Source organism: Mustela lutreola, chromosome 7 (genome assembly GCF_030435805.1).
Source record: "Mustela lutreola isolate mMusLut2 chromosome 7, mMusLut2.pri, whole genome shotgun sequence".
Taxonomy (NCBI): Eukaryota; Metazoa; Chordata; class Mammalia; order Carnivora; family Mustelidae; genus Mustela; species Mustela lutreola.
Genome location: NC_081296.1, coordinates 54,235,112 through 54,256,263, shown reverse-complemented (window position 1 = coordinate 54,256,263; position 21,152 = coordinate 54,235,112). Strand labels below are relative to the sequence as shown.

At 44.7% G+C, this 21,152-nt stretch overlaps 1 protein-coding gene across 3 annotated transcripts in view; it reads right to left on the bottom strand.

Annotated features, from left to right (window-relative positions):
* IQCH (IQ motif containing H) overlaps positions 1-21,152 on the bottom strand; it is a 193,532-nt gene that overhangs the window by 15,589 nt on the left and 156,791 nt on the right. For all 3 annotated transcript variants that reach the window (XM_059180893.1, XM_059180894.1, XM_059180896.1), the window contains 2 exons: positions 14,236-14,403; positions 4,413-4,535 (listed from right to left, as the gene is read on the bottom strand). In XM_059180893.1, the coding sequence (XP_059036876.1) occupies positions 4,413-4,535; positions 14,236-14,403 (291 nt within the window). The remainder of the gene's footprint in view (positions 1-4,412; positions 4,536-14,235; positions 14,404-21,152) is intronic.

Genomic DNA, 21,152 nt, shown 5'->3' with positions numbered 1-21,152 from the left:
TATCCTGCATCCGTTTCTGTGTTGCCCAGTACGGTAGCCACTAGCCACCTAGGGCTACTGAAAACTTGAATAGTCCAAATTGAGATGTGCTGTAGCTTTCGAAGTCCGAGTACAAAACATGTAAAATAGGTCATTCATTAGTAACTTTTATACTGAGTACACATGGAAACAATATTAGTTTTCTGTTTGGGGAACATCCTTTCCTTGATACTGATTTCTGAATCAATCAGGTAGGCTAGTCGTGATGCTGCAAAAATTTTTAAAAAACCGACTCAGTTCTTAGTTGTTTATAACAGCTCTGTGATTCTTGCTTGTGTTTCATTTCCCACATGAGCTGGCATGGGTCTCTGCTCACGGTTGGCCCACTCGGGGGCCTAGGCAAAGGAAGCTCCATCTCAGTGTGCTATGGACATGGTGACTCTTGAAGTGGCTCTTGGAAGGCTTCGACACAAAAAGGATCTGTGTCACTAACGGCTCAGAGTTCAGGCCCAAGTAAGATATACGGCCATACTTGACTTCAGGGAGAGGGCTTAGGAAGTATAAGCCTGGTATGAACCTAGAAGGAGGAGAATCAGCACATTTGTGAACAGCACTAATGATCGCCACCGTGGCAGTCACCTGGCCCGAGGAAATGATCGTTGGTGGTTATGGAGCTATTTAGGACCATGGCACACTGCCTATGTGTGTGTGAGACCAGCGCTGCCCCACACTGTCGCAGGCAGTAAACATGGCACTTTTCTCCATATGGCTTTCATTACAACTTCATTTCATTAGGAAATCAGTGGGGGCATTCTGTCGCATTACAGAAATACCAAGGACGAGACCCACCAAATTGCTTACAGACTCCGGAATGCTTCCTTCCGATATTCAGCAAGGAAAATACACGTGTGAGGTGATCTCATTTCCCTTTTATCCCCCTTCAGAGCTTGGACAAGAAACATTGGAAATTCTGTGATCATAATGGAAAGAAAGACATAAATGTCGGGAACAAGGACTTTCGAGGATTCTTTCGGTAGCATTGACAAGGATGTATTGCTAATGCTGCTTCTTTTTCTGGAAGGAGCACCCACATTAAATCTGACCAAGGATGGCAGCGGGTAGCAGAGGCTACACTCATCTTTTTAGACTTAGCATAACTCATGGAGGCAGTAACGGTTTCGAGAAGTTAAGAATTAAACATAGCTTTTCCCCCCTCTCTTTTGTAAGGTGAACAGACTTGGGGGTTAGAGAGACGTTTGTGCTCCTTGAGCTGAAGAATACATAAGGGGTACCTAGATTAAATACTTATTTGAAATCATTCCCATCATTCTTGGACTGGATTGGTAATAATATTTTAGAAGTACAAATAGTTCTTAGGGGAAAAAGATACATAGGGGACACCCTTGGTGTAAGAGAATCATCGTCTGGCTTAATGGATTCAAATGTTAGTTATGTGAAGTGCCTGGCTGTGTGATCTTGGGAAAGTGCTGACACCATTTGAGCCCAAATTCCCCAGTATAATCTGGGAGAAATAATAGCTTCCCACAGAAGAGATGGGAAGGTTGAGGAGGTAATGAAGTTAGTGCTTCGCTCGGTGGCCAACACATAGTGGGTGCTCTGCAAATGCTGGTTTATCATTTGTCTCTCCAGGAAAAGGCAGTAAAGAAAACAAGAGTGCAGTTCAGACCAGGGGCAGACAGACCCTGGGATCTAAAAAGACAAGAACCCATCTCAGGAAAACTGGAGCAAGGATATTGTTGGAAAATTTCCAACGACTCCTTCCCCTCACCTTAGAGTTTTAGGACATCCTGTTTTTCATCTCTGACTCTTTTCTTGTACTTTCTTTTTATGGTTTGTTCTTCTTCTTGTTGACCCCAACTCCCCCCTTTTGGTGGATTCTTCCCGTGTTTAGATTTTATCCTCTCTTTTCTTCTTCATATTATTCTGTCCCTCCATCGCCCCCAGTCCATATTTCTCTTTCTTCCCCATTTCAGCTCTCATCCTTTGTGGGGTGTGTAGCACAGGTGACCTGGAGACAGAGCCAGTCATGTTGTGGGCACCTCTTTGCCCCTTTCTGCCATTCTCCTCACCTTCAGTGGAGCCCCTCTCTGCACCATCCGCTGATCGCCTGGGGTCATAGCAGTCTGTTTTTTGGTACTAAACTTTGTTCTTAGAAATGAATCTGGTTGACTCAGAGCCAAAAAGATGTCAATAGCACATAAAATTTGGTGATTTACTTTCCCCAGAAATACTAGAAACTTCAACCAAGTAGAAAGCTTATAGCCAAAGAAATAAATCTCTAACAATCATCTCAGGCAATAGGAGGATATTTTGGAGGAGGGTATGGAGGATATTTTCTTCTGGGAAGGAGACTTTCCCTGCCAAATATGCCTAATCACAGAACTTGTTCTGCTTTAATATTTTCGAAGAAGATGAAATAAAATAGATTCTAAGAAAGCTAATGTTAGATTTAGCCACCTCTGGCATGTGGAAGTGTTTTGGTCTAATCAGTTTACAGCTAAAAACTATTTAATTCCAAAAGGATTCTGTAGAGCAGATGTAACAATTAATTTCAGGTAAATCAGTTCAATATGGCTTTTTAATTCTTTCTTATATTTTACCAATTTTAACATAATTTGTAAGGGAATATGAGCTCCATTATATGTGTTTGCAAACAGCGTGAATCAATCTAATCCAAGAGTCTTACGCATTCTGGCAGTGTCCTGCAGTGTGGTGGGGAGTGCCTGGTGGTAGTTGGGCCAATCTATTCACTGTTGGCCTCATGCTTAAGGTCTATATGCTTTTCAAGAGCCTCTAAAAGGAATTGATACCCCCAAAATTGTATTTGTTCTCAAGTATGAGAAATGAAAAGTAATAAATATAGAATGGAATGTTGGCAAATTCTCAATTGCTCAATTCTGTCATTACTTACAGATGGCTTTTATTTATTATTTTTTAAATATTTTATTTATTTATTAGACAGAGAGAGATCACAAGTAGGCAGAGAGGCAGGCAGAGAGAGAGAGGAGGAAGCAGGCTCCCCACTGAGCAGAGAGCCCGATGCGGGTCTCGATCCCAGGACCCTGAGATCATGACCTGAGCCAAAGGCAGCGGCTTAACCCACTAAGCCACCCAGGCACCCTACAGATGACTTTTAATATGAGAGGTGACTATATTTGAATATGTGTGATGTCATGTGGAATGGGTTTTCCACAACTAAGAGCGCCTGGGTCTCTCAGGTCTCTCTCAGGTCTTCTCAAGTCCCTCTCTCTCAGATAGAGAGAGAGGGAAGCAGGCTCCCTGCTGAGCAGAGAGCCCAATACGGGGCTCAATTCCAGGACCCTGAGATCATGACCTGAGCCAAAGGCAGAGGCTTTAACCCACTGAGCCACCCAGGCACCCACACCTGTACTTTTAAAATCAGAACTCCTGGACGCCTGGGTGGCTCAGTTGGTTGGACGACTGCCTTCGGCTCAGGTCATGATCCCGGAGTCCCAGGATCAAGTCCCGCGTCGGGCTCCCAGCTACATGGGGAGTCTGCTTCGTTCTCTGACCTTCTCCTGGCTCATGCTCTCTCTCACTGTCTCTCTCTCAAATAAATAAATAAAATCTTAAAAAAAAAAAATAAAATAAAATCAGAACTCCTCCTGGGAAGAAACTGCTATATGGAGGTAGAAGGATGCCATGGACTGAATTGCTTGTCCCCCTGATTCATAGGTTGAAGCCCTAACCCCCATGTGACTGTATTGGAAATAGGGCCTTTAAGGCAGTGAGTGAGGTTAAGTGAAGTCATAGGGATGGGCCCCTGTTCCAATAGAATTGGTGTCCTTATTAGAGAGGTTACAGAGACACCAGAGATTTCTCTCTCTCTCCCTCAGCCACGTTGGGGCACAGTGAGAAAGTGGGCATCTACAAGTCAGAAAAAATGCACTCACCAGGAACCAAATTGTCTGGGTACCTTTTCCTTGGACTTCCCAGCTCCCACATCAGTGAGAGATGAATTTCAGTTGTTTAAGCCACCCAGTCTGTGGTGTTTTGTTATGGTAGCTCAAGCAGACAGAGACAGAGGATATTCATTGATAAGTAGCTTTGAGTGGGGCCCGGGAACTCAGGTCATGCTTCAGGGTCAAGAGATGGTCCACAAATGTCTCCCAAGTCTGCTGAGCTACAGGGCTTTTGCTTGACCAAGGTGGGTGTGCATGTTGGAGACCGAGCTGAACTTCCCAGGATCCAGTGCCACTACACCCCAGCCACCCTCCAACCCTCCCCCTCCCCGTGGAGCTGCCTGTTTATCCTCCCCAGGCCGCACTCAGCCTTCCTCTAACTACAGGTTAAACTAATTTTTCAAGAATATCTGTCTGAAGGAACACTGAATTACTCGCTGCCTAGATCACCACCACCCCCATCCCCCCGGCCAGCCATCAGCTTCATACCTCAAAGTCATAGCCAATGCCATGGGCCTTACACATTTGGAGGAAGACATAGTGGAAAATCAGCGAGAGATTGTTGTGCTTCAGCTGGGTACTCATCACCGCATAGCGAATGGTTGCTGGGGACTGGAAAAGACCACAGCTGCACGTAAGACTCTTTACAAACTATTTCAGTTAACTCTTAGCTTTAGGAAAGTTGTAGATTAACAGAAAAGTTGTGAAGATAATACAAAGGGCTCCTGTTCCCCTCTGCTTAACATTGTGCCACGTTTGTCCCAGGAGGACACTCCTTAATCAGACCTCCTCACTGCTGTTATCTGAAGTCTGTTCTTTATTTGGATTTCATTCATTTTTCCTCACTCCCTTTTTCTTTTCTATGATCCCACCCAGGATACCGCATTGTATTTAGTTGTCATGTCCCCTTCGGTCCTTTTGGGCTGTGATGGTTTCTCAGACTTTCCTTGTTTTGCTGATCTTGACTATTTCGAGGACTGTGGATCAGGCGGTTTGTAGAAGGTCCTCTGTTGGTACTGTCTGATGTTTTTCTCCTGATGAGACTGGAGTAATGTGTTTCTTGAAAAGAGGCTTACCACAGGATCACCTCAGACCAAGGGTACATATACCTGACTTACCACTGACGATGCCAATTTTGATCTCCCCAAGGTCGGTTTTGCCAGGTTTTTCACCGTAAAGGTACTTTTACCTGATTCTGTACTATACTCTTTGGAAACCAGTCACTAAGGAGAGTCTGCCTTCCTGAGAGAGAATTTTTTTTTTTTTTTAAGATTTTATTTATTTATTTGACAGAGAGAGAGATCACAAATAGGCAAAGAGACAGACAGAGAGAGAGATGAGGAGAAGCAGGCTCCCTGCTGAGCAGAGAGCCCTATGCGGGACTCGATCCCAGGCCCCTGGGATCATGACCTGAGCCGAAGGCAGAGGCTTAACCCACTGAGCCACCCAGGCGCCCCCTGAGAGAGAATTTTGATGCCAGTTGCTTTCTTTGTTTGAGAAAGTGCTATTCTTTATCTTGCTTGCCGATCAGTAGGAGCTAGCCCAAAGAGACTGTTAGGCCTGAAGTATTTCAACTATAGCATTTCCTAAAAACATTTAAAATTGAGTACGTATTGGGGCGCCTGGGTGGCTCAGTGGGTTAAGCCGCTGCCTTCGGCTCAGGTCATGATCTCGGCATCCTGGGATCGAGCCCCACATCGGGCTCTCTGCTCAGCGGGGAGCCTGCTTCCTCCTCTCTCTCTCTGCCTGCCTCTCTGCCTACTTGTGATCTCTGTCAAATAAATAAATAAAATCTTAAAAAAAAAAAAATTAAAAAAAAATAAAATTGAGTACGTACCAAAGAAAGTGCTATTTTGTAGCACATCCTTTGTGAGATGTGATATTTGTCTTTGGAAATCAGCTACATTTATTCTTGGAGAACTGGAAATTTGGAGAATAGCCTGTAGGGTCATGGTCAACCTTGAGACATAGAAAGTGAAGGTGCCTGGCCCAGATTTTAAACTTTGGGGGTCCTTGGGTGTGGGGGCAACCAGGTGCTTGTCCTTGTGCAGTGTCTTGGAACAAGAGAAGGAAAAGGAGGTTCTGTTGGTCCACAGGAGGCTGCAAGGATTATAATGGCCTGACGTTGTCTGTTGTGAAATGTCAAGGCCTGCCCTCTCTATCTCTGAGATAATGCAAGAAACTGGGGCTGATTGAGTGCCCAGGAGAGGATGAACATATTTTCCCTGCCTATGTAACACATACGCATACACACACTCTTTCACTTTCTCTCTCTCAGATTTCACATTCACCTTCTGTGACTTATTTCCTCCCATACACTATCTTTTCCTTCAACACTTGTGGAAAATACTGTGTCCAGTGGTCATGTTTTTAGTACTATTAAGCCTCTTCTTCCCATGTATAGGCAGAGTCCAGATCTATAAAGGTGTTAGGCTCCCACGGGCTAATGCATCTTGACCTGTACATCTCCATTAACATTGTCCCATTTGTAGCCACTGAGTATTTTACTTTTGTCAAAGAAAACCCACTTGACCCTCACATGCCTCACAACTGTTCTTTGTTACCCCTCTGACCTATCATGGATTAGTCCCCTGGCTGCCTCCCTGGCATGACGGGAGTTCTCTGAAGAAGGCAGGAACTGTTTGGTTCCCAAATCACCAGGTTGGATGTAATGTCCCACAGAACAGGCGTTCAGGGTTTCCTGAATGAAAGAAAGAAAGAACGGGTGGATGCATACAGTAGGGTACGTCTAGAGCATTTGCCTCTGACAGAAGAGGCTCTTCCGATGTAAGTCATGGGACGTCCCGTCAGCGAGTGCTTTGAGGCAGAAGCAGGCCCTAGAGAATGCCTGAAAATCCCCAGAGAATAATAGCTCAGGGCAGTCATTTCTAGGCCTGGCCCCCAGTAGACCATCTTTTGGAGGATAGTGTAGCTTTGGTGGATGTGGTGGGGTTATTGGTGGGGTAATGAGAACCCACTAAGAGAAGTGCTGGCTCAGCAGTCCGGTCAGTGTGGAGGAGCGTGACCACCAGGCTGGCTGGCCCTTTCATGACAGGCTGCGCCACGTTCCTGCCTTCACAATGAAGGCCCAGAAGCCTGAGCTTTTGCATATGGAAGTGAACTGTAAATACTCTGGAATTCCATTGTGGTTACTGAGCATGTAATTGCGTGGTGATTACCATGAATTCACAAGATAATTCCAAGGTTATTTTTGTCTTTTAAACTTGTCTTATGCTGCCATAGGATATAAACTAGCAAGCCCCAGACTAGGCCCCAGTCAGCCAGGGAGAGAGGTAGACAGGCATCTGGCAGCAGGAGCAGCTCATCGCTGTGTATCTTGGCCCCAAAGCACGGCAGAGAGCTCACTGTCTAGTGTTGCCGGACGAGGAAAGGCAGGCTGTCCTGAGGTTTCTTCCTCTCTACAGAGACAGACTACTATTTTCCCTCCTCCCAGACCTGGGGTTAGGATTCGTAAAGAGTCTGAGAGAAAAGCCAGGATATTTAGTCCATGTTTCCAGGCTGTGTCTTTTCCACTACCATCGACATCCCACTCGAGAGCTTGATGGCCTGGACAGCTGCTTCTCCTTCCTACTTGGGAGCTGGGGATGCAAGCAGAATTCTGTGGTGGATAAGTTATATGGGGTCAGAAAGACTGAAGTTCAAAACCCGACTGACCTTGAGTGTGTCACTTAACTGCTCTTTTAGTGACTAAATAAGCACCTAGCACAGCATCCGGCTCCAGACAAATGGTGGCTATAAATACTGTTGGTCTTTCTTTGAAAGCATCGATAGGACTGGCAGCATTTGGGGCCTCCCCTAAATGTAATTTCCCAGGCTGTTCCTTCCCCTGCTGGTACCTGGATTCTGAGCATTACCCCAAGATTGTTTCTCAGACCCAGGTTGGTCAGTGCTCAGAACTCTTCAGTGTCTCCTCCTTGCCTTCAAGATGAAATTCCGACACGTGGCTTGGTGCGCAGACTCTCCCACACTGGCTTGGGGGATTGCTCCAACCACTTTCCCCACTTCCTCCTGCCCAAAGTCTCTGCCCCAGGCCACCTGGTTCATGGCTAGCTCCTCACAGACCATGGACTCTCCTGCTGGGGAGGTCTCCTTTCCCTCGCCACTTAGTGACTGCCCCGGTCTGTAAGGCTAGGCCAAGTTCCTTCTTTCTAGTAGCGTGTCCCCTGTCCCTGCCAGTCCCAGTTCACAGTCGTTTCTCCCAAGAACTCCGGCTGCACGTTGAAGGGCTATCACTCACTGGCGCTGAAATAAGGCCTTGTGGTTTTCCTTATGTATGTGCTATCTACGTTAGATTTCCTTTTCAAGGACAGAGACTTTGTTAAATGTCTTTGTATCCCTGATGCTTGGTGAAATTCCTGGCTTATGGTAAGTACTTAGTAAATGTGTTATAATGCCAGTGAAGATGACCATATGTGATACACCTACTCTTTTTAGACTTAACCAATTCCACAGTTCCTACAGGAAAAAACTATTGCTAGTCTAGGTTTGTCTTTTATTCAATAGCACAGGTGTGACAGTGTTGTTGTGAGGATTAAATGAGTACCTAAAGACCTTAGAACAGTGTCTGGCACAGAGAAAACAGTCAAAAAAATGCTAATGCTTATTATCATTTGCTAAACAAAATAATTTCACAAATAAGGTAAGTTATTTAAAAACCAACAGACTTTTTCATCAGAAAGGGCCTTGAATCAGAATGCTTGTGCTTTGCTACTTATTTAACTTTATGACCTTGGGCAGTTCACTTAACTTTGCATAGCCTCAGCTTCCTAATCTTTAAAATGGGTATGATAATAGTGTCTTATCTATTCCTTGGGGGTCATGATGGGGATCAAATAAGCTCATATCAATTTAAAGGATAAAACATTATGCAAATAGAAAACATTTTTTTTAAAGGTTGATGGTGTAATCAATTCTCTTCTGATGCTATAAAATCCATTTAGGTTTGGGAAGGAAATCACAAACCTAGATGGATTTTACAGCAAGAGGAGACCCCTCTGTGACCATCTGGCCCTTTCAGTGCTGCGTCTTGACCTAGCTCAGAGGGGATTACAAGCCAGTAGATAATGGCCGTGTGCCTGGAAACAACCTCCTCACAGAGGGAGATGAAACCTCCTTTGGAAGAAGAGCTTTCTTTATGGCCTCAATCAGAGACTTCTTTAGGGGTGAGCCTAAACAGTACTCTGGGGCCAAATGACTAACTCTTAGCCAGTGCGAGGCAGTTTGCTCAGAACAGTGGTCAGACATACAGGCTTTAAGGTCTGGCAGGCCTGGGCTTAAATTCTGGCTTCCACTCATACTTGCTGAGTGACTTTCAACAAGTTGCTTGACATTTCTTAACCTCAGTCTTCTTATCTAAAAATGAGTGTAATAGCCTGGGTGGCTCGGCTTGGATGGCTTAGTCAGTTAAATGTCTGACTCATGATTTCGGCTCAGGTCTGGATCTCAGGGTTGTGGGATCAAGCCCTACATTAGCTGCATATTGGGTGTGGTGCCTGCTTAAGATTCTCTTCTCCCTTCCTCTGCCTCTTCCCCTGCATGCATGCTTAAAAAAAAAAAAAGTGAGCATCATAACAGCACCTGCCCAATATATTGGGTTGTATAAAGATTCATGTGAGGCACTTAGTTTCAGGACCTGCTGTGGAGTAAGGCTTAGTACATTTTGATGTTATTATGTTATTATATGTATTATGGTTGTTTATTGGCCTCTCTATGTCTTTTTTTTTTAAAGATTTATTTATTTATTTATTTGAGAGAGAGAGAGAGAAAATGAGAGAGAGAGAGAGAGCATGAGAGGGGAGAGGTCAGAGGGAGAAGCAGACTCCCTGCCAAGCAGGGAGCCCGATGTTAGGACTTGATCCCAGGACGCCAGGATTATGACCCAAGCCGAAGGCAGTCGGTTAACCAACTGAGCCACCCAGTGCCCCATCTCTGTGTCTTTTAATAAACTCAGAGCTCTTTGCTGCTTATCCTTACATCCTCTGTGCTTAGGAGAGCACCTGACACACTATAGGTGCTGAATAAGTCGGTTGAATTTTCTTCTAGCTGGTATTAACCAGCTAGTTAAGGTGATGGCTAATGGGGACTTAGGATCTGACTTCTCATTACAATATTACTTTCTAAAAGATTTTGCTGGAAAAAGACCTTCTAATGAAAGGCTGCAGTATGGAAGGATGGGCCCTTGCTGTGTCCCCTTACAGGAGACAGTGAGATGCCCCCCTCAGAACCCCATTGTGCATGAGACTGCCTGGGCTGGGCTTGGTGCTGAGAGCACCCCATTTAACAGGCCCCTTAAAATCAAATCCCTCAAGAGACCTTGGTGGTCACTTAGACCTCCTTTATTTTGCAAACGAGGAAACGGAGGCAGAGAGAGATCGGAATTCATGATCCATAACTTTGAGACCAGTGCTCTTCACTCCGAATTCCCATTGGCTACATCTGGAATGTGCGGACATTTCAGAGGCTAGCCTTTTCTAGTAAAACGGGGGAAAAATAGGAGAGAAAATATTATCAGTAGGAGTCTAGTCTTATTAAACTACCTTTCTAAATCACAATCTAACAAGAACGCTTCAAGCCAAATAAAGGAAGCTCGAAATACTCCTTTTCACTGGAGAATATAATTTTGCTTCAGCCACAATTTAAATTGATTTAGTTCTGAGCACCAACACTTGAAGTGTGGAGTGTATTCTATTTTCGCCATGATACTTGTTTTGACAGTGATGCATTTCAGTTGACATAGTTGAAATCCTCATGTAATAAATCTCTGCCTGAAAATTAATCATGTTTATAATATTCTGAGAATTAATAACACCCATTGCTCCAATCATTAACTTAAAAAAGGAGCTTCCAAAATCTGTTCTCGGCAGTGAGGGACCACAAATAAATGAACGTTTGATAAAATAATCCAAGTAGCAGTTTAACAAGCGTAAACTTGAATGTGGCCGCAATAACACAGAACTATTGTTTAAAGGTTGGCAGAGGCTGATGAGGTTCTTACGTCAGTTACGAAGCAGGCATCCACATGCATAATGAACTGCTCTCTGAATTATTAATGTGTTGCTTATTTAGCCTCATCTGTCTAGAAGATAATGTATCCTAACTCTAATGAGTGATTGGTTTTGTACATAATTACAGTAGCAGCAGTAGCAGGGAAATGTGTGCCTTCAAAGAAGGAGTTCTAAAAATAAAGTCATCACATCAACTCCGTTGTTGTGGCATTCTATCAAAATCAAACCCGAAGCATTTGAGAATTCATAATAAATTACAGGAGACAGAATCATTATTAACATCATAATTTAACACAAAAGGTTTTACTTAATCATTCATTACAGATCATGTGCTGTTAAAATGCTTGTAAATGGCTTGTGTTGTTTTAAGATGTTTGCAAATATGGTTCCCTTTGGCCACTCAACCACCTGTGGTGTGGAGGGGCCACAGAGGAAGAGGAGGAGTAGGAACCATTGGAAAGGGTAGTGCTTTGTCCTCATTCTGACAGAATGTTAATTAAAAGTTAAAAATGTCGCTAGGTAGCTCCTTCTCTTTTCTCAAACATGCATGTCTGGGAATCCCCCCACCCCCCACCTGGTTTCTGACTTCAGTGGGGCAATCGTGGAGGACACTAGAGCAGAAGCCCTTGCCCCTGGAGTGACTGGCTCGAGGTGACACTTTTTTGCCACCTGTTTCTGATTTGGGACAATAGCTCTTTGTAGAGCCCAAAAGAGTCTTTGCTTTCCCCCTGCATAGCAGATTATTTAAAGGAATAGGCTCAGAGCAGAAGCATTTCGTAGGTTTAGCTCTGAATGCACCCTTTTTATCATTGTGGGTACGTTGGTGCCTTTCCTTTTTCTTCAATCTTCAAAGGGGGCCGTCAGCTGACTGATTATAAACCTGATGGCATCACAGTCTCTTCACACTTGTTCAGGAAGCTTCAGTTATGTTGTAAATTGCATTGTATGTGCAAGCATGGCTGCTTCTTTTAAAAATGGCCTATCCCGTGTGTACGCATACATGGGAACGCACGCATGCACACATGCACAGTGGTACCAGGCCGAGAACATCCATCTATCTGTCTAAAACCACAAGCACTTTCAATTTATCCGTACATCAGAAAACCTACATAGCTTTTCTTTAGTGATTGTAGAGACATTTGAATTATTGAAGATCATAATGCTTCCCTCTTGAGTATAGGCAGTTCCTAGAAGTGTTTAACACTCTTGATCACAGGAGAATTCCCGTATATTGCCTGTAGCTAGGATTGAAACCTATAGGCAAGATGGGGAAAATGGGAGAGTGCTTCTAATTCAGAGTACCACTTCTGCTCACAGCCTTCTGAAGCAACATACTTCAATGTGGCAAATTGTCTTGGAAAAGTCTTGAATTGAATACTAACTCAGCCTCCAGCTTCCTTTTAGAAATGGCATGGAGTTAGGTTTGCTAGGCCACAAGGCTCAAGTTTTACTGCTGTCCTTCCCTCCAGTGTTGAACTTAGGGTCCTGTTCCTTTAGTGAGGATGGGGATCACAGGTGGAGTTGGTCCTGGTTGATTCTCAGTGAGGTCCTGGGACCTAATTAAAAGGGACCTGTTCTCCCCATTCCAACTCTGCCCCTCCCCCTCCCTTTTTAAAAGGTTTATTTGAGAGAGAGAGAGAAAGCCCGTGATCAGGGGAAGGGGCAGAGGGAGAGGGAGAGAGAGAATCTTAACTAGGCTCCAGGCCTAGCACAGAGCTCGATGTGGGGCTCAATCTCACAATCCTGAGATCATGACATGAGTGGAAATCAAGAGTCAGACGCTTAACTGACTGAGCCATCCACATGCCCTTCCCCCTTTTTTAAAGATTTATTTATTTATTAGAGAGAGAGAGAACCTGCAAGCAGGGAGAGGGGCAATGGGAGAGAGAGACCAACTCTGCTTCTCAATAAGCAAAGAGATCAAGGGGATTGCTTTGAGCAACGGTACCTCATAGGACAAGTGCATTGAGGAGAAGGAGGCTGTTGTCTGAACCACCCCTCCCCCCGCCCCAGATATCTGACACTCTCTCAAGGCTGCCTTCCAAATGGGTGCAGAGTTCCTGCCATGGAAGGGGACCCTGGGAACCCTGATGAGAGTCAAACAAGGGTTCCTTAAATCCAGAGGTCTCTCCTGGACCCAAAGAGGCTCAGCAGAGAGGCAGGAGATACTGCTCTGGGACACTAGTTTATGTCCTATTAGCCATCGAAATTCCTCTTTTATCTGTTTGATATATTAACATCTCAAGTAGAGGTTCATTTGCCAAATGGGTGGGAAGCCCACTGTAGGAGAGGCAGAAGAAAACCCCTGGCAGCAGTCAGAGGAGCTCTAGCCAGAGCCCCCTTCTGCTCCCATATTCCATGTGCAGGAAGAACCATCTGGTCAACTTGACCCTCGTTCTCCTTTCCCAAAACCAGTCCAGCCCACTGTCTCCATGGAGATTTGTACTTTGTTGCCCTGGGTTCTAAGGTTGGTAAACCTCCACCAGCCCCAAGATTGTTGGCTCCAGCCACCCTAGCAGCGGGGCTAGTGATAAGATGGGAGGTTGGGCCGTAGAAAGTGGCAGATCATGAAGGCCCTTGTTAACCCAGCTGGGAAGTTGGGGTTTTCCTGAAGATGACAGGAATCATTTCAAAATCATAAGTAGGGAAGCGGCATGCTCAGATCTGCTTTTCACTTTGACCATCTTGATGGTATGTGTGGTTAGGCTGAGGGGGAGGGTCAGGAGGCAGGGAATCTTAGTGAGGAGCATAACTAAGGCTAGCATCAGCAGGAGCTGGTGTTGACTGGTTGTGGGGGTAGAGGTGTCCCATCAACCTCTGGCAGGACCCACCACAAGGAAGTATGGGGGAGGAGAGATGAGGAATGTGGTTTGAGACAGCTTGACCTTGAGGACTCTATAGAATGGTGGATCTGGGAGTGGAGCTCAAAAACAAGATTGGAGCTAGAAAAATATGGCTTTTGTCAGAAGTTTCTGGTAGTCAAAGAACTTGTCCAGGGCTGCAAGATGAGAAGAGATGGAGGGAAATGTCCCAATAGACCCACCCTTGGAAAAATCCATGCTCTTTCATCCTTCCAATATGGTGCCTTCCCTTTCTGAATGCTCTCTCCCCCTTTCCTTTGGCCAATACACGCTACTCCAGAAACCTGGTTTGGAGAGGCTAAGTGACTTTCCTGAGGTTCTTTCTTCTCTCTATACTCAAAAAGCTGGGCACATAGCCAGAGCTCAGGAAGTGGCGATGGAGTGTTGCTGAACACCATGGGGAATCAAGAAGCATCTGTTGCTTACCGACACTGAGAGGGCATTAAGGCAGCTCATTTTCTTCTCTTTCTTAGGAACAAAGGGCACTTTCAGGGTGCTCAGACTGCAATCCAGATGGCCGTTGGTCAGGTATAAGGTGAGCTGAGTCAGGGCCAGCTGGTCACTGTATGAGAGGCTGAGGCCTGTTGCCCACACCTGATTAAAACAGAAGGCACAGAAGTGAAGGTAAGATAACAACCTGGAGAGAAAGCTCCAACCCCCACTAACCAGCCCAAACCATGTCAGACCCAACCAAACCAGTGCACACATGACTGAATGGAGTAGATGTTTTTGCTTTTTCTATTTCCTTCAGCTGAAGGACAGAGCCTCTAGTCTGATGCTAATTAGAAGACTGAACATTCTTGCAGGAAGTTACAAAAATTAAAATACCCAGCCAAGGTAATCTATGGAGTTGCACAGTTCCAGGCTTATGGGGACTTTGATTCTCTCAGCTGTTTTGCCATTTTTAGGAGAAGGAAGATAACAGGGTCTCGACCCAGCCAGTCCTTATCCTGTATGAGTTCCCCAGTTGTGCAGTGTTTTCTGTTGAGAAAAATGGACTGGACAGAAGCTTCAGATGATGGGGAACTAAAGAGGAGTAGACGGAGGGGGAAAGAGGAAAAAAGGGCAGTTTGCTCTGATTTCAGAAAAAGCAGTGCTAAGAAATCTCACGATGAAACATTAGGGAAACTCATGATTGGCCCGTAAGTCTTAGCATGACCCCCATTTGTCACGAGTGTAGGAAAGTCATTTTGCCACCCCACGGTGCCACAGTATCCTTAACTGGGAGATGAGAACTGTGAGAACACCACCCTAGCTGAACAGCAGGGCTATTAGAAGAATACTATGATGCAATAAAATTAAAAGGCTTTGAAAAATAGACACATGTGAGCAAGAACTTACTGTAAGCCCCTTGATAACTAAGTAAGTCCATTAATTCCTTTGACAGATATTTACTGAGCATCTACTATAAACCGGGAATGGCAGAAGTGGGTCATGTTCTACCTCTCCCCTCTCCTGAGGCAGACCATCATCCTTAACTGCCCGGCACCACCCATCCCCATACTGAATACGGAAGCACCCCCAGCACCATCCTCAGTTCAATGCTCAAGGCTAGTGAAGGCAAGTTCAAGGCGATTGTGCCAGTTACTGGAGAGTCAAAGGTAGATGGGCACAGGTGCTGGCATCCAGGAGGGCCAGACAGATGCATACGTGTTCAGTCGTTGACAACACAGTGTAATACGTGATATAATAAAGGGATGGAACAAAGTACTGCCGAGTCAGAAAGCACAGACTCAGTTTGTCTAGCAAAGTCAGGGCTCCATCACGGAGAAGGTGACATCTGAGCTTTGACCAGCAACACGATGTGACTGGCTTCCATGTATCAAGTACCTGCCAAGTGCCAGGTGCTTCCCAGACATCTCAGATCTTGACAATAACCTAAAAAATAACAGTCCCATGTCTTAGAGGAAAAAAAACACAAGATCACAGAGATACCTAAGGCCACACAGCCAGGAAGTGGCAGTGCTGGGATTTGAATCCTGTTCTTTCTGGCTCCAAGTCCACTCGTTTCCCATTCCCTGCTGGGGGAGATGGCCCCGATTGGGGCCCAGCCGTCCTGCAACCGCACCAGTTTCCCAGTCACATTAAAAGCTTCAATTGCAGAGGGTGAAATCATGGCCTTGTTTACTATAATCCATGCCATGAAAGTGTCTTGTGGAGAAAACATGAAGTATTGTATTTCTGGAGTATGCTGTAATTAGCAGTAACGCATTTTCACTGTAGGAAGTTGGAAATAAACAGATTTTCATGAAGACTTGATTAAACATTTTTTCCTCTTAGAAGGCCTCCATGTGCCCCCCACACCAACTCTGTATGTTACAATACATAGTACATCTGCCCTAGAGTGGACTCCTCTCAAACAACTCTAGCAGTGAGTGACTTGAGTAAGCATTGAATGTAAATGGCATCATTATAAGGATATTAAGGGGTCAAGCTGTCAAGGCCCCTTGCTAAACTGAAGCTAATTTCAGGAGTCATACTCACACAGTAATGCCCTTTTATAATAGCAAATAAATCACATTTGCAACAATTGTTAAAAACTAACTGCCAAGTATCTGTTGCAGTTGTAAATATCCTATTTGTCAACTTAAGTATTTCCTGCTGTATGGCAGAAAATGCAAATCAGATGGGGACAGCTACTTTTTCTTAATAGGAGAAAGTAAACTTGCTGTTCTTGCATGTCAGGCATTTTTTTTGTCCCCTAGAGCTTCTCTTTTGATGTTTTCATGTCCTTGATTAAAGGGAAGTGTATATAACCAACAGTATAAATATTTGTGTTAATATTATTAATGTTTTGGTCATAAGGATTTTTAAAAACTTAATTCACAGTATAGTTCACATGCACTGTTACTTCAGTCTCAAGTATACAGTGTAGTGATTTAGAGCTTCCATTCATCGCCTGGTGCTCGTCATGACATGTGTACTTGTGATCAGGATTTTAACGAGAATGCAGCACAGTATAGGGGGAGAATGAGAACCAAGGAGTCAGCCTAACTCTGGCCCTCGCAAAGAGTGTACATTTGACCAAGGTGTGTAAACGCCTTCAAAATCAGCAAATGATAATACCTGCCACACAGGGCTTTGAAAACAAAATAAATGCACCTAAAATTGCCTTACAAATGATAGAGTTCCGTACAAATGTTAATTTTAATGACTAAGCATTTCCTTGAAGGGTAGGATCTTAGGAGACACATTTTTAGTAGCCTGTGTGGCTATTAGATTGCCCTATTTAATAATTGTTTTCCCCATTTATGATCATTGTGCTCAGCCTCTCAACAGCTCAGCCCAGGGAGTGGTTAGATTTGGGCAAGGTTGGTATTACTCTGTCTCCATTTGACCAATGAGGATGCTGAGATCAGAAAGTGACTTCATGGTTTGCTTAAGATCATAGAACATGGGCGAGAATTCTGTTCTTTCTAGAGCCCCAGCACTTTTGCTTCCCTAGACTGCCCTAAACGCTCGGTTCACAAAAGAAATCGTAGAACAAATTTCATTAAGCCCTTTCCTCAACAGCAGGCTTGCCTGAATTGCTCCGATAATTGTTCTGTTCTCCATCTGGTTTTTCCATTGAAGACACCGCCTGAGGCATGCTTGTTTTGTGTACAAGGGTTCCAGTCTCCCCCTCTAGTCTGTCAGCCCTTTAGGGGAAGCTGCTGAGTCTTTGTCTTCCCCCAGCAGCCCCTGTCTGGGGCAGGGCTAGGCTCATAGCAGGGCACATCAGCACCTCGGATGTGTCATTGTGAATTCCACTCCAATTTTTAAGGAACGGGATCTAGGTGGGCCTCTAGAATCTGGTTTCAGATCGCACTGTAGGAAATACACGGTGAGCATCTCCTCTGTGCCTCATGCTTTCCCACTTACCTCATTTAATCCTATTCTTGATTTTGGATTTCACTGTTAACCTTAGGAACCTAATCTCTGCACTGACTACTCCCTCACAGTTCAGATGAACAGAGATGGCGGCCTGTACAAAAGCACTGTGAGTGGGGACGGAGAGAAGTGGATAGATTTTTAAGTGTTCAGAAGTGCCTTTGACGTGACTTGCAGGACTTCTAATGACTGGCTTGACAGGTTAATTGATTAGCTATGATGGTAAGGGAAAGACATCACTGAAGGTTAGTACTGGAAAGACCCTTAAAAATCATCTAATACAATCAGTTTACTTTATAAATGGAGCGAAGTGGTTTGCCCTCGGTTACAGAGCAGGGTGTCAAAGGTGTCGGATGAGCAAACGAGATGGCTCAGCTCCCAGTCATAAATCACTAGTTGATGATTGTTTGAATTACTGCTGGTGTAAAGATCATTTTGTTAAAAATGAGTAGAATGCTAGAGACATTTGCATCAAGGCCTTAAAAAGAATACATAACGAAAATATTCATCTCAGCATTTCTTGTGAGATCGAATAATTGCAGGTCCGAATAAATGTCCAACATTTGGGCATTGATTAAAAAGATTCTGACACGTTCAAGTGATGCGATCGTCTATGATATCATCACAAAAGATAACAATTGTGATTAACTTTTGACGGCATAGGAAGATACACAAAAACAGCAAGGATATAAAGTCAGAAAGGCAACTTGACTTCAGCTTTGCAAAAATCATATTATACATAGAGGAGACTAGGTGAGACTGACAAAATGTTAACAGCCAATGGTGAATATTAGCAGAAATATTAGCAGTAAGTGCAGTTATATCTAGACTTTCATGTGTTTTCTGGAATGTACTATCTGATATGGTAGCCACTAGCCACTTGTGGTTATTGAGTTCTTAAAATGTGGTTGGTTCAGGGTCACCTGGCTGGCCCAGTTAGTGAAGTGTCTGCCTTTGGCTCAGGTTGTGATCCTGGGGTCCTGGGATCAAACCCCACCTAGGGCTCCCTGCTCAGTGGGGAGTCTGCTTCTCTCTCTCCCTCTGACTCTCCTCCTGCTCACTCACTCTTTCTTGAATGTGTGCACTCTTTCGAATAAATAAATAAAATCTTTTTTAAAAATGTGGCTGGTTTAAGTAGAGATGGGGTCTAAATGTAAAATACCTGATTTTGAAGACTGAGCAGGTAAGAAAGAATACTTTAAAACATCTCATTAGTAATATTTTATACTGATTGTATGTTGAAATGATAATTCTTTGGTTATGTGGGTTTAAATAAAACACATTATTAAGAATATGTTCTTCTATTTTTTTGTTATATTTTTAAACAGTGCTATTAGAAAGTGAAAAATTACACGTGGCTTACATTCTATTTCTATTGGATTGATTGCAAAAAAGCCCATTTTAAGCTCAGCAAGAGACAGGGCCAGTAGAGGTGTGGTGAGGGAATACTGCAGAGGCCCCAGCTTTCTCCTGCTCTGACGGGCCCTGCCCTGGATGCGGCTGCATCAGGAGCCTTGGGGCAAAGCGGGCAGAACACAGGGCAGAAGGCAATCCAGAAACTATGACAACCTCATCGACCTTTAAACAAGCATGTGAGAAGCAGAAAACAGGATCAGGCAGTGGCAAGCTTGCCCACAATTGTTGCCTTCCCAGGCTTTGCGTCCTGTTGGGGCCACAAGCTCTGGGATGAAAAGGTAATATGCCCCTGTGTGGAAGGTAGGGAGAGGGGCCCACTACTGAGGCCTTTTCTCCTTGGGTGCTCCAGGCAGGTGAAGGTTGCTTGCTTACCAGGCTGTGTTGGCTTCTTGCCTGTGAGAGGCCAGGTGGGTGGCAGGCAGAGTCTGTGGGTGCAGGCACAGATACACAGGCCCACATTTTGTGACTGTTTCCACTTGGAAATAAAGTTTTTGTAGCAAAGAGTTTGGTCTCGCCAACCCTCTCTATGGGCTTCTGGGTAGGTATGGGACTGACAGACGAATTTATAGATCAAACAACATTTGTGGAAAAATCAGAATTTTAGAACTTGAAGGATTCACAGATGTTTTATACATTCATCTCTAGGCTTTCTGTTCTTTTTCTACATCATCATCTTTTTTTTTTTTTTTTTTAAGATTTTATTTATTTATTTGACAGAGATCACAAGTAGGCAGAGAGGCAGGCAGAGAGAGAGGAGGAAGTAGGCTCCCTGCTGAGCAGAGAGCCCGATGCGGGACTCCATTCCAAAGACCCTGAGATCATGACCTGAGACAAAGGCAGAGGCTTAACCCACTGAGCCACCCAGGCGCCCCCATCATCTTCTTTTATTGTAAGGAGAAGAACCTGAGGTCCTGACAGCCTGTGTGGCTTGCAGAAGGCCCCATCTTTGATACCAGCATCTGAGGCAAATATTCCTGATCCTTGGCAGGTTGAGTCTCTGGGCCACACTTTCCTTCACTTACCACTGGAGAGGATAATCCTGACAGACCCTCCCTCACTTGTGTCCAGCTGCATCTAGAGGCTGACTGGGAATTGTGAAGATTTCTCACTCTGTAGAGAATTTTTTTAAAAGATTCTCCAGCCAAGGCAGGTGGGGATGAAACACTGAGAATTCACCTACCACAGGGATGGTATCAGGCCATTAGAGCGAAGCGTGATACAAGCTTACCCTTCTCAGCAGCCTGTCATGGTTAAGGCACAGGTGCACCATCTCCCATGTAGTCCCAATATGACAGGAAGTCCACCATTGGGTTCTTTCTAGAGCAAGACCAATCCCTTTGTCAGACGCATGGGTCCCCAGAGCTATGGCTAAGTTAGAGAGGCGAGGCCACCTGCCTAGCCCCTCTGTTTGCTGGTCAGCACAGGCACGGGTAGCCAAGATTCCCTCTGTCTTTACTGGTTTGGCTAAATACAGAGGCAAGACCGTACCACTTTAGAAGCCAAAATCCATCGGTGTAACATGATCTAACTTATAATTTTAAAGGGTTACTCTGGTTGTAGCGGGGAGAAGAGATCATGAGGGGCCAAGGACAGAAACAGAGAGGCCACTGCAATCCAGTGGGTGAGAGATGGTGGTAGCTGGACCCGCAGAGGAGGGGAGAAGTGGTCGTATTATAGATGCGCTTCAAAACTGCAACCTGAAGGACTTGGTTGATGGGTTGGATGCAGGGTATGAAAGAAAGAGTAGTCAAGGATATCTTCAAGACCTTTGCCCTGAGAACATGAAAGGATGAAATTACTATGTTCGGAGTGGGGTAGACTACTAGAGGAATAGTTTCAAGGGTAAAATCAAGATTTCAGGTTTGGGCGTGTTGGGTTTGAGATGCTTTTGTTGAATATGTTTCAGAGGATGGGATGAGATCTCAGGTACGTTTTCTCCCTTCTTGGCTGTAAAAGCAGGAGGATACGCTTGGCTAGGGTATAGGGATAAAGCAGAATCCGTCCCTGCTAGGGAGGCATCTTTTTCTCTGCTATCACTTTTTGGCCTTGGGCTCAAG